Here is a 15,988-nt window from a genome sequence, read left to right on the forward strand (position 1 = left end):
TGGTGACCTCTGGGCGGGGGCGTGTTGGTGACCTCTGGGTGGGGGCGTGTTGGTGACCTCTGGGTGGGGGCGTGTTGATGACCTCTGATTGGGCGGGGGCGTGTTGGTGACCTCTGGGTGGGGGCGTGTTGGTGATCTCTGATTGGGCGGGGGCGTGTTGGTGACCTCTGGGCGGGGGCGTGTTGGTGACCTCTGATTGGGCGGAGGCCGCGTGTTGGTGACCTCTGATTGGGCGGAGGCCGCGTGTTGGTGACCTCTGATTGGGCGGAGGGGTATTGGTGACCCCTGAGTGGGCGGAGGCGTGTTGGTGACCCCTGACTGGGCGGAGGCCGCGTGTTGGTGACCCCTGACTGGGCGGAGGCCGCGTGTTGGTGACCCCTGACTGGGCGGAGGCGTGTTGGTGACCCCTGACTGGGCGGAGGCCGCGTGTTGGTGACCCCTGACTGGGCGGAGGCCGCGTGTTGGTGACCCCTGACTGGGCGGAGGCCGCGTGTTGGTGACCCCTGACTGGGCGGAAGCCGCGTGTTGGTGACCCCTGACTGGGCGGAGGCGTGTTGGTGACCCCTGACTGGGCGGAGGCGTGTTGGTGACCCCTGACTGGGCGGAGGCGTGTTGGTGACCTCTGAGTGGGCGGAGGGGTATTGGTGACCTCTGGGCGGAGGCGTGTTGGTGACCTCTGGGCGGGGGTGTGTTGGTGACCTCTGATTGGGCGGAGGCCGCGTGTTGGTGACCTCTGAGTGGGCGGAGGCGTGTTGGTGACCTCTGAATTTCTTCTCTGTTCCCAGGCGGCGGTAGTAGTGGTGTTCAATTTTGCCATGGTTCTGCTCATCTTTCCTGCCATTCTCAGCATGGATTTATATCGACGCGAGGACAGGAGACTGGATATTTTCTGCTGTTTTACAAGGTACGTTTTCAGACCGCTGTGGCCTTTTGGTTGGGTGCAGAATTGTGCAGTGAGAGAACTCTTTCAGCTGTGGACTTAGGCATGTGGGTGACAGGGTTTGTGCTGGCGTGGAGGAGACAGGGGAGAGATTGGACAGAGGCTGCCTCCCTAGGGGGGCATCAGAGTCTCCTGGGCTTCCTTCTCCCCTGCCCCAGCTGAACAGTCTCACAGCCCTCGGGATGCTGGTACCGATGACCCCTTTGCCCATCATGAACTGATGTTGCCAATTGTGGGAGCGCTTCATATCTCCGCGTTAGAGCAGAACAAGATTGAAGACCACCCTCTAGAAGATGTGTAGTCCTTTGGTGGTTTGATTTTGTTTGGAATTATGCTTTGAAGGATTGGTCATGATGGAACTTGCTTTTGGAAGGCAAATTTAGGATCAGTTCTCCACGTGGCCTCCTCAGACTGACTTTTATCTAGTTCACCAGGCAATGATGTTATCAGCCAGGCCATGTTTCTGGAGCTCAGCAGTGTAACGTTTCTCTTCCCAAGTCAGGGCTGTGTAAAATGGGTTCCCCGTCCGCAGTGAAAATGGCAGAATGAAAGCACCGTTACCCTCTTTCAGCATAACATTGCATCGTGCTTCCCTCCTTTCAGCCCCTGCGTCAGCAGAGTGATTCAGGTTGAACCTCAGGCCTACACCGACACGCGCGACAATACCCGCTACAGCCCCCCACCCCCCTACAGCAGCCACAGCTTTGCCCATGAAACGCAGATTACCATGCAGTCCACTGTCCAGCTCCGCACGGAGTACGACCCCCACACACACGTGTACTACACCACCGCCGAGCCGCGCTCCGAGATCTCCGTGCAGCCCGTCACCGTGACGCAGGACACCCTCAGCTGCCAGAGCCCGGAGAGCACCAGCTCCACAAGGGACCTGCTCTCCCAGTTCTCCGACTCCAGCCTCCACTGCCTCGAGCCCCCCTGTACCAAGTGGACGCTCTCATCTTTTGCTGAGAAGCACTATGCTCCTTTCCTCTTGAAACCAAAAGCCAAGGTAATCTACCACAACTTAAGACTCTTCCTGTCTTCAAAAAAATAACAGAACCTTTGGAGCTCATCAGATTGCTTCTACTTTTCTTCTTTTTCCTTAAAAAAATTCATATAAGTATGATATATTTCAGTCCTCCAAAAGTCAACGCTTTTAGAGCACAGGGCCATTTTAATGAGGTTATCTTCCGTGGGAGTGAACCACCATGCAGCGAATCTTTTTATGAATGAGGTTGTTTAAAAATGTGATTATTGCCAGGTGCGGTGGCTCATGCCTGTTATCCCAGCGCTTTGGGAGGCTGAGGTGGGAGGATTGCTTGAGCCAGGAGTTCGAGAACAGCCTTGGGCAACAAAGGACGACCCTGTCTTTACAAAATATTTTAAAAATTAGCCAGGGACAGGTGTGGCTCACGCCCCTAATCCCAGCATTCTCGGAGGCCAAGGCCAGCGGATTGCTTGAACCCAGGAGTTCGAGACCAGCCCAGGCAACGTGGTGAAACTCCATCTCTACAAAAAATTGCCAGGGCATGGTGCTGTGCCTATAGTCCCAGCTGCTTAGGAGGCTGAGGTGGGAAGATCACTGAGCCCGGGGATTCAAGGCTACAGTGAACCCTGATGGCACCACTTCATTCCAGCCTGGGTGAGAGAGTAAGACCCTGTCTCAAAAGAGAGAGAGAGAAAAAAAAAGGCATGGTGCTGTGTACCTGTAGTCCTAGCTACTTGGGCAGCTGAGACAGGAGGATCACTTGAGCCCAGGAGTTGGAGGCAACAGTGAACCCTGATCATGCCACTGCACTCCATCCTGGGAAACAGAGTGAGATCCCAACTCAGATAAATAACAAAACAAGGCTGGGCGTGGTGGCTCACGCCTGCAATCCCAGCACTTTGGGAGGCCGAGGCAGGTGGATCACCTGAGGTCAGGAGTTCAAGACCAGCCTGGCCAACATGGTGAATCCACATCTCTACTAAAAATACAAAAAAAAAATAGCCAGGCATGGTAGTGCACACCTGTAATCTCAGCTACTCAGGAGGCTGAGGCACGAGAATTGCTTGAACCTGGGAGGTGGAGGTTACAGTGAGCCGAGATGGCACCACTGCACTCTAGCCTGGGCAACACAAGACTCTCTCTCTCTCTCTCACACACACACACACAAATATATATATATATATGAATAACAAAAATGCGATTACTGTGATTTTATACTTTTTCTATGGGAGAACAACCCCTACAAGCTAAATCAGGTCAAGTGTGGTGGTGCAAACAAGGTATTAACTAGACAGCTTCTCTTTGTCCAGGCAGAGTCAGTGGTGCTCCCTGGGATCTGTCTGACCTTGTACCTCTTCTGTTCCAGGTGGTGGTGATCTTCCTTTTTCTGGGCTTGCTGGGGGTCAGCCTTTATGGGACTACCCGAGTGAGAGACGGGCTGGACCTTACGGACATTGTACCTCGGGAAACCAGAGAATATGACTTTATTGCTGCACAGTTCAAATACTTTTCTTTCTACAACATGTATATAGTCACCCAGAAAGCAGACTACCCGAATATCCAGCACTTACTTTACGACCTTCACAGGAGTTTCAGTAACGTGAAGTATGTCATGTTGGAAGAAAACAAACAGCTTCCCAAAATGTGGCTGCACTACTTCAGAGACTGGCTTCAAGGTAAGGCCGTGGGAGGGCTTTCGTCCTTTTGCTCTTTTGCATGTTCAGCTTCAACAGGTTCCTTTGTCCTGATTATGAAAGTGTTAGATTAGAATGTAACACTGACGTGTTTCATGGACTTTTAAGAGTTGCTCAAGAGTCTTACCTGGACTGTTTCTGCAGCAGCCTCCCAGCTCTGGGTTTTCCCTGTAAAATGATGCAGATAATTCAGACGAGCTGCTGTGGGAATGTACAGATGCACGTTAGGAAAAGGGGAGCATGTAACAGGTGGAGCTGAGGCTTCTGGTGCTTTCCTCTTGGATAGATGGTGGCTAGTTTGGTGACCACATGAAATCAAAGTGTGGCTGGGATTTCCAGACTGATTGCCAAATTATAGCTTACTGTACCAGGAGATGCTAGATAAGCAGTGGACATAGTCTTAAACTCCGTATTTTGACCGTCCTTTAAGAAGTTATTTGTCTATTTCTTTTTTTTTTTTTTTTTTTTTTGAGACGGAGTCTCGCTCTGTCGCCGGGGCTGGAGCGCAGTGGCCGGATCTCAGCTCACTGCAAGCTCCGCCTCCCGGGTTTACGCCATTCTCCTGCCTCAGCCTCCCGAGTAGCTGGGACTACAGGCGCCCGCCACCTCGCCCGCCTAGTTTTTTGTATTTCTTAGTAGAGACGGGGTTTCATCGTGTTAGCCAGGATGGTCTCGATCTCCTGACCTCGTGATCCGCCCGTCTCGGCCTCCCAAAGTGCTGGGATTACAGGCTTGAGCCACCGCGCCCGGCCTTATTTGTCTATTTCTAATTGACTTTGTTTTTAGAGCAGTTTCAGGTTTTCAGGAAAATTGAGCAGAAGGTGCCGAGATGGCCCATGTCCTCCTTCCTCACCCATACACAGCCCCCCACTATAAACGTCCTGCAGCAGGGGCTGCATTTGTTACAGCTGACGAACCTGCACACTGTTACCCAGGCTCCATACTTTACGGCTGGGTTCATTTTGACCATTTCGTGATTTGGTACATAAAGTAAAGTTATAAATGTTTAATCACATTTCACACTATTTTATAAATAATCAAATTCTGCTTTAAAATGCCCTTCTTCGTGGGGTGCAGTGGCTCACACCTGTAAATCCCAGCACTTTGGGATGCCAAGGTGGGCAGATCACCTGAGGTCAGGAGTTCGAGACCAGCCCGGCCAACATGGTGAAACCCCATCTCTACTAAAAATACAAAAATTAGCTGGGCGTGGTGGTGGGTGCCTGTAATCCCAGCTGCTCAGGAGACTGAGGCAGGAGAATCACTTGAACCTGGGAGGTGGAGGTTGCAGTGAGCCTAGATTGCACCATTGCACTCCAGCCTGGGCGACAAGAGCAAGACTCCATCTCAAAAAATAAATAAATAATAAAGTGCCTTTATTGGTTTCTTTGCTCTTAGAAATGTTTCTAGGAAATATTCATCAGCTGGAGGGGAAAAAAAAGTCTAAATTTTCTCCTGACCAACTGCATAGAAATGTATGCAGTGATTCCAAGAACATCTGTTCATTTATTCTGCGTTGACACATGCAAAGCCAAGTAGAGAATCAGGATAATTATCCACCCAATTCAAGCAAAAACGCTTTTACTGGAGTACCAAATCATTATGGCCCCCAACATTTTTTGGCTTAGATTAATCCAAATGATTGTCTTAATGTCCCACTTAATTAGGCTTGTTTAGACACAGATGTAAGTGCCTTTTTTGGTCTGAAGTGAATACACTTGTACGTAGAGACTCGGCAGCCAGTTTCCCTGAGAGTTTGCCGGAAATGGTCAACAACTTGAGGTTGGTGGAGGTTCCATACAGCTAGCTTCTGGCCTTGACTTGTGTTTACCAGAACTTTCTGCCTACATGTATACCCAGTTTGACTTTCCTTTTGGAGGAAGGTAAAGAGAACATGCCATGATTATTATCTATTAACAGCCTCCTGAGACAAACGTGAATTTGTTCCAAGCTTTATTTTTCACATTTAGTTTAGAAAGCAATGGTTTTCGGGATAATGAGTTAAAAGAGAGACAGTGGAGAGAGTCCCTGCTTTTCATTTTCCCTGCATTGACCAAAGACATGCAAATAACTTGCCACAGATAACAAAGAGATCTGCTGTGCCCTGCCAGTCTCTGAGCAGAGGAGGGTTACTGTAGAGGGTATTTCAGTGTCTTTGGCCACTGCTCTGGAGGCTCAGTGTGGCATGCTAGGCAAGGATCGGGAAGGGGGTAAAGGGGGATTGTCTTAAGGCCGTGCAGGGGGTTAACCTTTTTATAGAGCATTGTAGATCATCTCTATACATTTCTTCCTTTATAGATGTAAAGCAGCTGGACTTGAGATTTCTTTTTTAAGGTGCATTGGAATCATGTTTTGATTGCTATGTGAACGGCATACACCTAGACCAAGTGAGATCCATTGCTGCTGAGCAGTCAGGGTCTCAGGCAGCCCTGGGACTCCATGACTGACTCTTACAGGGTCCACTAGAGCACTCAACACAGAATGACCAGACCCGGGAGCCCTTTGCTGCCTACACGTTCTTCAGGCCTGTTGAGTGGTTGATGTGGTCTTTGAATATTTTCTCCAAGGAAACAATTAGCCTTGAGTCAGCTTTCCTTGCTAACATTTTTGTGTGGTTTTTAAATGGGGGGAGCCTCATTGGTTTTTAATGGAATTCCCGTTAAAACCATGTTATTTCATTGGTCTTTATCAACATTCCAAAAGTTTATCTTTGATTTGTTTTATTCCTAAAACTATATAATGGTTAATTTCAAAACTGCCCTACATGTCACATCTTAAAACACATGCAAACAAGGCGGAGTCAGATCAAAATCATGCCTCAAATCTTGTGCAAATGTGTTCCTTTTTATTTCACACTGGATTATGCAAACAAAATTGTGATTAACATTTTACTTCTGGGGTTCCATAGCTGAAGGAAAATGGGCAATCGGGGTTACTCCTTTAGGCCAGAACTTTACACTAGAAAATAATTACTAGCACAAGGTATTCATAAGGGGAGAACTTCTAGCTGACATGTTAAGATTTGCTGTAAAATAAGTAAAATGTCACAGTTTTCTAGAGTGTGCGTGCGTTAGAATATGAAGCACTGGATAAGGGGCAGTGGAAACCCAACCTTATCCCTTGTTTTGTGTCCAGGGTCGTACCTTGTACATGTGCTTAGGCCAGCCCATTGTTACTTGAGCTTTTTGGTGATTCATCAGAAAATACTGTAGTAATGGGGAAAGAACTTAACTGTTCCATAAAGTCGATCACTGTTTCGTATTCATCTTTGAACCCCTGGTACAGTGAATGGCACCTAAGGGACCAGCAGTGTAGATTCTGAGTTGAATCCAGTTTCCAACAAGGCTGGCTTCCCCAAATAGGTTCTTTCTTCCTTTGTTTCACCCTCGGGTGTCCCAGAAGTCTTTGTGTGTGAATATCGTAAAACCGCCCTCAGATTTTGGGGACCCTGTTTGCCACCAGATGTTGTTGATGCTGGAGTTGAATCTGCTTGTCTTACTCCTGCCTTTGACACATCTTTGGGTACCACAGTGTGTCCCGGCACTGTAGGCCAGTGAGTGGCTCCGTCTGCCTCTGCTGACTTGCTGCCTGGGTTTGAGTTCCGTCCAACGCTCACCTGCTGCGTGGCCTTCTCCGGGCTCCCCTCTCCAAGCCTCAGTTCCTCCATGTGTGAAGCCGGAGTGACTAACTGTAACGGGGCTGTCCCTTGGTTGCTGTGATGCCCAGCGCTGCCCCACACTCACCAAGCGTGAGCCTGTCTTCAGGATTAGCCGGTTAAGGGAGAGGGGCTTAAAGCCCAGGACGCGCTGTGAGGTCATGAAAACTGTTACGGCGAGGAAAACAGATGAGGTCTCCCTTTTTGAGGGGAAAGGAGGAGCAGTAATTTTTCTTCTCCTGTTCACTTTTTTTCAAAAGCAGGAAGAAAGGGCTTTCAGTAATAACATAACATCTGCTCGGTGCTGTGTGTGTGCATGCCTCCCTATGAAAACCGTGTGTCTGAGAGGTACGCGGCCCACCCGGTGGTCTCCTGTCCCGTCTCCCCTCCACGTTCAACCCGACATGGCCTCCTTTCGTTACTGTCATCCCCAAATTGTTCCTCTAGCCAGTCGTGTCAGAAGGAGGGTTTCACTTCTCAGAGAGACGGAAGGGGGCCTGTGCTCCCCCTCCTCCCCCCACTTCAGACCCCAAGAGCTTAACCATTCTGAGCACTAACGCAACCAGATTTTTTTTTGAAGCCTTTGAAGTCATCCAAGGCATGTCCTGAAATGAAATAAACCCTTCTCCCTTCTTACTAGCCGTGTCCAAGCCATACATGTACAGCTTGTTCAAAAGCTGTGGTTTCCTGAGCTGCTGGGGTTGGGAGTTCTACTTGGGAGGTGGCTGGGAGGGGCAGGGGTGGGTGAGGGGGTGGGGGTGTCCCGGAGAGCGTGCGCACCAGCCAGCGCTCAGACCCTAAGGCCGAGTCACCGGGGCCCTGTTTTCTCTTCCAACACGCTTATCTCTTTACAGCTGCAGCCAAACCGTCAGGTCTGTAATGATGGTTTTGATTACCGAGGCCAAGTGCAGCTGTGTGTGGTGGACTGGCGGGCTCGCCCATCCCCCAGGCCCAGAAAGCTCTTTCCTCCCCTCCCCGGCTTGTGGTTTGTCATCTGTTCTCACAGAGCCTCCTTGTATTGGCCTGTGGCTTCCTGTTCTCAATCGGATCCAAATTTACCCTGTGAGGTATTTCCCTGCACGCACATGAGCGCCTTCCCTTCCTTCTCCACCCCCTCTCCCGGGGAAGGGTGGCAGAGAGGAAGAGAGCAGTCGAGAGTGAATAGGTGTTGGCTGTGATCTTTACACAACCTGGCAGCGGATCCCACAGCTTGTGTTAGCTCCACAAGCCGAACAGATGGAACAAATTGACAGAATCGTGTTCGCTCACCCTGGGCTCCAGAAGCAGCTGAGCTGCTGTTTGAAGTTGGGAGTTGGAGGATGCTTTTCCCTCCGCGTGGAATTTCTGGGTGTGCTGAAGAACCCGTGACTTAGCACCCCGAGTGGCACGAAGCGGGGAACGACCCTGGTGGGTATGTTTCCGCCGCGCTCCTGCCGCCGTTTGTAATTGTCACGGGGCGAAAGGAGGAGAGCGGTTTTCCTTAAGGTAAAATAGGAGTGTGTGTTTCACAGAAACAGATCATCTCCTTCCCCGTTTTCAGCAGTGGCTGCGGTTCATTCATGAAAGTCCAGTGCTGTCAGTCAAAGTGGGTGTGGAACAGAGGGCGTGTTTCTGACGGGCGCCTGAGAGCCCCTGCCCTGCTCGCTCTCCTCGCCTCCCTCCTCCGCCCGCCCCGCTGTCCTTCCGGCTGCGAGTTATAACGCCTCACAATCGTTTGCCGTTTCTAGGACTTCAGGATGCATTTGACAGTGACTGGGAAACCGGGAAGATCATGCCGAACAATTACAAGAACGGATCAGACGATGGAGTCCTTGCCTACAAACTCCTGGTGCAAACCGGCAGCCGCGATAAGCCCATCGACATCAGCCAGGTACGGCAGCTGCTGCGCACCGAGGGCGCGTGCCCTGGTGGAGGCCGCTTCACAGCGTGTGACCCCACCCTGTGCTCTCTGGAGACCTGAGGCACCGGGAGCTGGTAGAAGGAACACTGGGTCACTCTGCTTCACCTCCTCCCACCAGCGGATTGCGTGACCTCAGGCCAGCCAGGGCGCCTCGCTTTCCTCATCTGTCAAATGGGGCAGGCGTGTTCCTGCCGCCAGAGCAGGGGTCAGAACGGAGTGCAGCCGAGAGAGTGCAGGCTCTTTCCAGTGTTGGAAGTGCAGCAGCGTGCGGTCCTTTCAGTTCCAGGACTCGGTAGCATGTTGGCCTTCATGGTATTCAGGCTTGGAAAGATGGGTTTCTTGGGTAGTGGTCATTTGGATGAGCAGAATTTGGGGTAGGTGGGTGGGTTAGGAGATTGGAGAGGTGATAGCAGGATAGGAGGGTTTGTTAAATTTGAGATCTCTGGGTGGCCCTGGCCCCAGGAGTAGACAGATCGCTCTGTGATGAGTGAAGCAAACAGAAACGTGCACCCTTGGAATCCGAGTGGCCGCGCCATTCTGCTCACTGCTGTGGTAATAACTGTGTCTGTTTGGGAATCATACTCTCCACCTGTGTCTGCATCTTCTTCCTGCCGTTTGGTTTCCAGCATACCCCTTTTGGTTCCGCAAGTATGTTCAGGAGTGTGTCTGGACTCTTCCCGTTGCCCGGGGCCCGGGCTAGGGCTGCTTCACCTTCCTCAGAGCCTCTTCCCTCGGCTCTTTGTAGCTTGCTTGCTTCACCTTCAGGCAGAAAACCGTCATACTAATGATCTTCTCAGCAGCTCTGTTTATCGTCTCCCCTTTTTTGCTGGCGTTCAAGGTGACAGATTTACAAAGTACATTGTTCAGAGTTGTTAGGGAGTGTGAAACTCCGAGCTCACAGCAGCAGGCAGCAGACCGTCACGTTTCCCAAGGATGCGGGCAGAGGAGTCTGCCTCAGAGACACCAGGGAGGTGCCCAGGCAGCGGGGCTGGGCGAGGGACCAGGGACACTGTGGGACAAATGGGATTGGGCCGGGCCCCCAGATATCATCTCCTCCTCCTGGGAGGGAGAAAGGCGTGCCTCATGCACGGAGGCCACGGGCTGCACTGTGTGATTCCAGGGATGTGTTGAGGACGTACAGTTGTTACATATCCTGTGGATTAATTGAATCCAGATTCCCGAAGTCCATTTCTCTCACTCTCTCCCTGCTCCTTTTTCCTTCACTCCTTCTCTGGGAGCTGCTGTCACTGGTGTTTTTCATTTCGTTTTAAAAAGACCCAAAGTGAGGAACGAGGCCCGAATCTAAAATAAACAGGAAACAGAACTTTTCTATGTGTATAAAATATACATACACATACCGAGTCCCACAGAGCTCCCCACCTCAGCCCACAAGCCCTCCTGCAGAGGGAGCACATTTGGCCACGCAGACGACGCGGCCTGCCGAGTCCAGCGACCTCCGGGAACGAGATCGCCCCATGAGGCTGAGGGTGTACACTCGTCCCTTGCACTTTCTGGCACTGGGCATTTTTTGAATCCACAGGTCATAGGAGGCTAGTGTTAGCAAAATTTATACAGATGTTGTTTTATTTTTATAGCTCTCCTCCATTTACTGGGTGGCATTTCCTTCAGTGTTAACAACAGAGGTTAACTGCTCACAGGCGTGCATGGGGGTTCTTGCCAGGTTTCTCCCCCTTCCCCTCCTATAAATATGTTTCTCCAGATTGTTCATTCTCTGCCTTGGCTGCAGACGGTCTTTTAGCGTTCAGATTTAATTGGTTCAGCCAATTCCTCGGCCATCTGCAGAACTGTGTTTGTTATAAACACGCCAATGATTGCATCCTCTGATAAGTGCACATTGAAAGAAATCAAAGGTGTTCTGATGGGATTTTCGACACTTTCAACAGTGGGCATTCTATCCTTTGTTGTGATGCTGGTGCGAAGCTCGGCTTCTGTGCTCTCAAGGCAGAAGTGTGTTTACCCCCAACCCCATTCTCAAAGGCCTCTGTTCTTCCCGTTTTTGTAGTTGACTAAACAGCGTCTGGTGGACGCAGATGGCATCATTAATCCCAGCGCTTTCTACATCTACCTGACGGCTTGGGTCAGCAATGACCCTGTCGCGTACGCTGCCTCCCAGGCCAACATCCGGCCGCACCGACCGGAATGGGTCCACGACAAAGCCGACTACATGCCTGAGACAAGGCTGAGAAGTAAGTAGTGTTTTATCGGGGGCGCTGGGAGCCGACAGAGGTGCCTTCCCTGCTTCTCCAAACTCACCACAGCCTTCGTCCGTTGACACTACCCAGGGTTCAAAAGTGTAAACAGAACAATCCATTTCTTCTCGTTTAAAACTCCGGGAGACAGACAAGGATGTGTAATGGGATACAGCCCCACACTCTATCACGTTGGGAAGTAAGCGTCTCGTCTCCGTGCGTAGCTTCAATGCTAAGACGCTCATTAGGCACTGCTCTCGCATGCCAGCTGTTCCCTGTGAACACCGGGGACGCCTCCAGGTTGAGTGCTATTTTACTATTGCAGAGTTTTATCGCTGAGGATTATATGTTTATCTTCACTTTGTCAACTCTGGTGTTGAAGGGATTTTTGGCACATCGGGTCATTCCTATAAGCCACCAAGCACCTGCACTCTGTCAAAGCTGTTTAAACCAGAGCGGAGAAGTCTGTATACAACAGTGTCCTCTTCCTTTCACCTCTCAGCCCAGAGTTTGAAAGGTGGTTCTGTGTGGATTTCATTTGCGTTTCTGGTGGAGATATTAGTAGCGTATGCTTTGGATACCGGGCCAAGGGAGGATGTGAGAGAGAAGACGGGTCCCCTTGCAAACATGGCTGGAGACTCAGCGAGTAGTGCTTCCCGGGATCTAAACCCCAGAGCCCTGTGGCAGGCAGCCAAGGCTTGTCTTAATGAAAATTTATAGTTGAGATTATAATAGGGCAAATCATGTTTAGCAAGTCAACTGAATGACCCCAGAGGGTCTGGAACACACAACGGCAGTAACTAAATGCTTGTTGTGTAAGGATTTCTTCCCCTGTTGCTGAAGACTTAGCATTGCATTAGAAAAGAAGCATACAAGGTTTAAGTTTGTTCAGTCACTAAAAGGATAAGTTAAGCATTTTTCTCAGGAAAGCAGGACTCTCGAGTTATTTTGCTCTTGGAGGTGATTGAATCAAACTGCGTGAACTTGGTATTTTCATGTGTGTCAAGAGAACAAAAAATGTTCCCAGAATGTAAGCCTGGAGTTTTTAGACCCCTCAGAAAGAATGACTGCTGGAAGATTAAAATTGAATGTTAAAAAATACACAGATCACAGAGTTAAACGTTTTTAAACCAAATGGGAAGATCGTAAAGGCCTGGAGGCTGTGATCAGCATTGTTTGTCCTTTGTATCATGTAGAAGAGCAGTCAGTAAGCTTTCATGCAAAGTTCTTCTCTCTTTCCATTGAAACTGTGATGCTTCTCTCCCCTGGGCTGCTCCCAACCTGTGCCCTTCTCTGTCCAGTCCCGGCAGCAGAGCCCATCGAGTATGCCCAGTTCCCTTTCTACCTCAACGGCTTGCGGGACACCTCAGACTTTGTGGAGGCAATTGAAAAAGTCAGGACCATCTGCAGCAACTACACGAGCCTGGGGCTGTCCAGTTACCCCAACGGCTACCCCTTCCTCTTCTGGGAGCAGTACATCGGCCTCCGCCACTGGCTGCTGCTGTTCATCAGCGTGGTGCTGGCCTGCACGTTCCTCGTGTGCGCCGTCTTCCTTCTGAACCCCTGGACGGCCGGGATCATTGTGAGTGTATTATAAGGGGCTTTGTGGAAGTCAGATTCCTTTCAGCATAGCTCTTTCTGCAGCCGGGAAGTTAGGTTTATGTCTGGGCCTCTGGAGGAGGGTATAGCTTGCATCATCCGTAATATGTTTATTCTACTAGAGGTGGTGAGGGCCATGGTTAAGGTGGAACCTCTAATGGCCTCATTCTTAGGTCCTCTCCCCCGTAGCTTGAAGATTTTTGTGGAAAGATAGGGGACTTTTTAAAGCACACTTTCCATCACAACTCTGAGCATGTATTAAATCAAAACACTCAAAGCCTAGCTCATTTTTTCTTTAATTGAAAAGTGTCATTCTGTGACCTCATCCAGGCCTAATAATAACATAGCAGGTTCTTCTACATTTAACATGGGGGGACAATCAGAGAAGTTAGGACAGTGACATATGGAGAAAATGATTTTGTGTGTTTTAAGTCCTGGGGGAAAATGATAAACTAATATTACGAGCCTGTTTTTTGGCATCCCTTCTCCAAAATACTCTCAGATTTGACGTAAGTTTCATGTAAAGTCCAATAAAACCGTGGCAGTGTTTAAATTCTGTGAACTGTGGTGTAGCCTTTAAAATGCCAAAATTATAAAAACAGAGGCCAGATTTTGTGTCTGCACCCTGAGTCTGTGCAGCAGGTACGTTAAAAGGTAAATGTTTAGTCTGTGAGAGTTTTCATGGCACTTAGCAATTGATGTTGTCCATCTTTCATCATTCCTTCCCCTCCCTCCACCGCTGCCCACCGCCCACCCCCAGAAAAGAAAGTTCATTTTTCTCCTTCTCTTCCATCTGGGTAACTTGTTGTTTGTTTGTATCTTCTCCCCTTTGGACCAAGAAACCCCAAATCTAACTCACAGATTTCATTTCCATTTCCCCACAAATTTTTACAAGGAAGATGAAAGGCAAGAAGCTTTTCCTTGGATTTGGCAATTGGCTCAGTCCACCCCCGCTGTCCCCAGCTCTTCAAAGTGCAGGGGTCCTGTAACCTGACACGCGTCAGCTGACAACGACCTCCCCGCTTCCCTGGCCCCAGATCGTCTTCACTTACCCTGCAGGTTCGCCCCCAAAAGCAAAACTCCTTTGACCTGCAAGAACTTGGATTCACCTCGTCCCATCCGCTTTCTTTAGAACGGAGAGTGAGGCAACCAAATACTTAATGATGGGTTCACGGATGGTTTCTGACGGCTGAGACCCAAGAGAAGGAGAGATGGATCTTGTTGTAATCTAGGTGACATTCGTAGCTGAGTGGTGCTTGTGTAATTCCTCGTGGATTGCTGCGGTGGAGTCGTTCTGTATGTTTTTTGCTGTTTCCCTTCAAAGCAGGAAGATGAATTAGGCAGTAAAGGTGGTGTCCAGAGTTAAAGCAAGTCAGTCCGTTCATTGTTTTGATCTGAACCGAGGACACCTTAGCCCTCTGGCGGCCTCCCTTGTGGGCAGCCCCGGAGGGTGACCTGCCCGCCCACTGACCACTGTGTGCCCCACTCCAGGTGATGGTCCTGGCACTGATGACGGTCGAGCTCTTTGGCATGATGGGCCTCATCGGAATCAAGCTCAGCGCCGTGCCCGTGGTCATCCTGATCGCGTCTGTTGGCATAGGAGTGGAGTTCACCGTTCACGTTGCTTTGGTATGGGAGACGTTTGAAGCAGAAACTTTGTGAAAAACAACGGCTCTGTTTGTTTCCAAGTGGGAACCTTGGCATTCTCCCTGTGCATGGCAGCGAAGAGGCCTCCGGGCACAGGGGCCCCCTAGGAGAGTCTGTGAGGTTTCTGGATTCCTTTCCCTCGAGGGAGGCTGAGGAGAGGGGTGCGGAAGGTACATGGCAGTGGGCCCTGTCAGCCGTAGGCAGTGCAGGGTTGGTGTGTGGGAGTGGGCCTGGAAGGGCCGTGCTCACCTGACGTTGACTGTCGTTATACCCCCATGATTCCTGACATTGTGACGTTTGTTCGTAAGGCAGATGATGCGGTGAGTGTGTGGGTGGGCATACACAGAGTTTTAAAAACAACAGGAACAGTGGGGATAAAATGAGACCATGCTCACAGGCTTGGGGATGGCATCATTGAGGGTGAGGTGAGCTGGCAGCCAAGGAAGTACCCTCGGGCTTAGGAGTGGAGGCTCCATTGTTCAGCCCCGGGGAACTGGCTCTTCTCCCTAAGCCCACCCAGCTCCTCAGACCTCCCAGCCTCTGCATTCACGACAGCAGAAAGTAAGAGAACCAGTGTTGCTTTCAACAGACATTTTTTCCCCTCTCTTTTTCTATGCCTTGCCCTGTGAATGCTTTGTTGGAGGTAATTAAACTTCAGAAGGAATCTTTAGCCCAAGAGATAAATCTGTCGTATACTTTTATGAAAGAATTATCCAAAACCTCACAACTGTGTAAATTATGTTCCATCTGCAGATTAGAGCCTAAGAATTTGGGGTTATCAGTAGGCATTCAATAAATAAATGCGTTCACCTATTAAATACCGAGGTGCGAAATACCCTAGCTAGGGAGCCAGCGCTGGGCTTGGACCGAGTCACTTCCGCCATTGCTTTTGCAGTCTCCAGCGTGGGTTCCCTTTGGGCTCCGCACACGGCACATGCATGTCTCCACACAGGCCGCAGCCTTGTGCCTTCTGCAGTCTCTCCAGGGCTATTGTGATACAATTGAGAGATTGGAAACTTTTGTGTTTTGGAAGGAACGCTTTGTTGAAGTTATCCCATTTTTTTACAGTGTATCATAAAAAGCCAATAACACAGAAACAATATTCTCTAAATTTTGAGCCTGCTCAAATTATTTTCTTCCTTTGAGCTGGGAGGAGGGACTATTTTTTAAAAAAGAAGAGTGCCAGCCTAGAGTTTAGAAAACCCATAATTCTAATACAGTTCTTCAAAAGGGAGATAAATTTGCATGTGAGTTAAGAATCCACAAGTTATTTTATTCTGATGCAAATGGAAACCACCTTTTTTGGAAGCTAGCATGGCCAACAGTTCTCCAGAACAGATTTTTACCATGGAAATGCT

The 15,988-nt window shown here is 49.8% G+C and overlaps 1 protein-coding gene across 7 annotated transcripts in view; it reads left to right on the top strand.

Annotated features, from left to right (window-relative positions):
* Positions 1 to 15,988, top strand: part of PTCH1 (patched 1) — a 76,117-nt gene that overhangs the window by 48,424 nt on the left and 11,705 nt on the right. For 6 of the 7 annotated variants that reach the window (XR_012424953.1, XM_065530877.1, XM_065530876.2 and 3 more), the window contains 7 exons: positions 786 to 904; positions 1,544 to 1,946; positions 3,292 to 3,601; positions 9,002 to 9,144; positions 11,198 to 11,381; positions 12,686 to 12,966; positions 14,475 to 14,612. Coding sequence is in view for 6 of the 7 variants with exons in the window: in XM_065530877.1 (XP_065386949.1) it covers positions 786 to 904; positions 1,544 to 1,946; positions 3,292 to 3,601; positions 9,002 to 9,144; positions 11,198 to 11,381; positions 12,686 to 12,966; positions 14,475 to 14,612 (1,578 nt within the window). In the remaining variant the exon portion in view is untranslated. Of the gene's footprint in view, positions 1 to 785; positions 905 to 1,543; positions 1,947 to 3,291; positions 3,602 to 9,001; positions 9,145 to 11,197; positions 11,382 to 12,685; positions 12,967 to 13,878; positions 14,116 to 14,474; positions 14,613 to 15,988 lie in introns of those variants that run through there. The other variant, XM_074018005.1, reaches the window with a different exon arrangement.

This window comes from Macaca fascicularis, chromosome 15, assembly GCF_037993035.2.
Source record: "Macaca fascicularis isolate 582-1 chromosome 15, T2T-MFA8v1.1".
Taxonomy (NCBI): domain Eukaryota; kingdom Metazoa; phylum Chordata; class Mammalia; order Primates; family Cercopithecidae; genus Macaca; species Macaca fascicularis.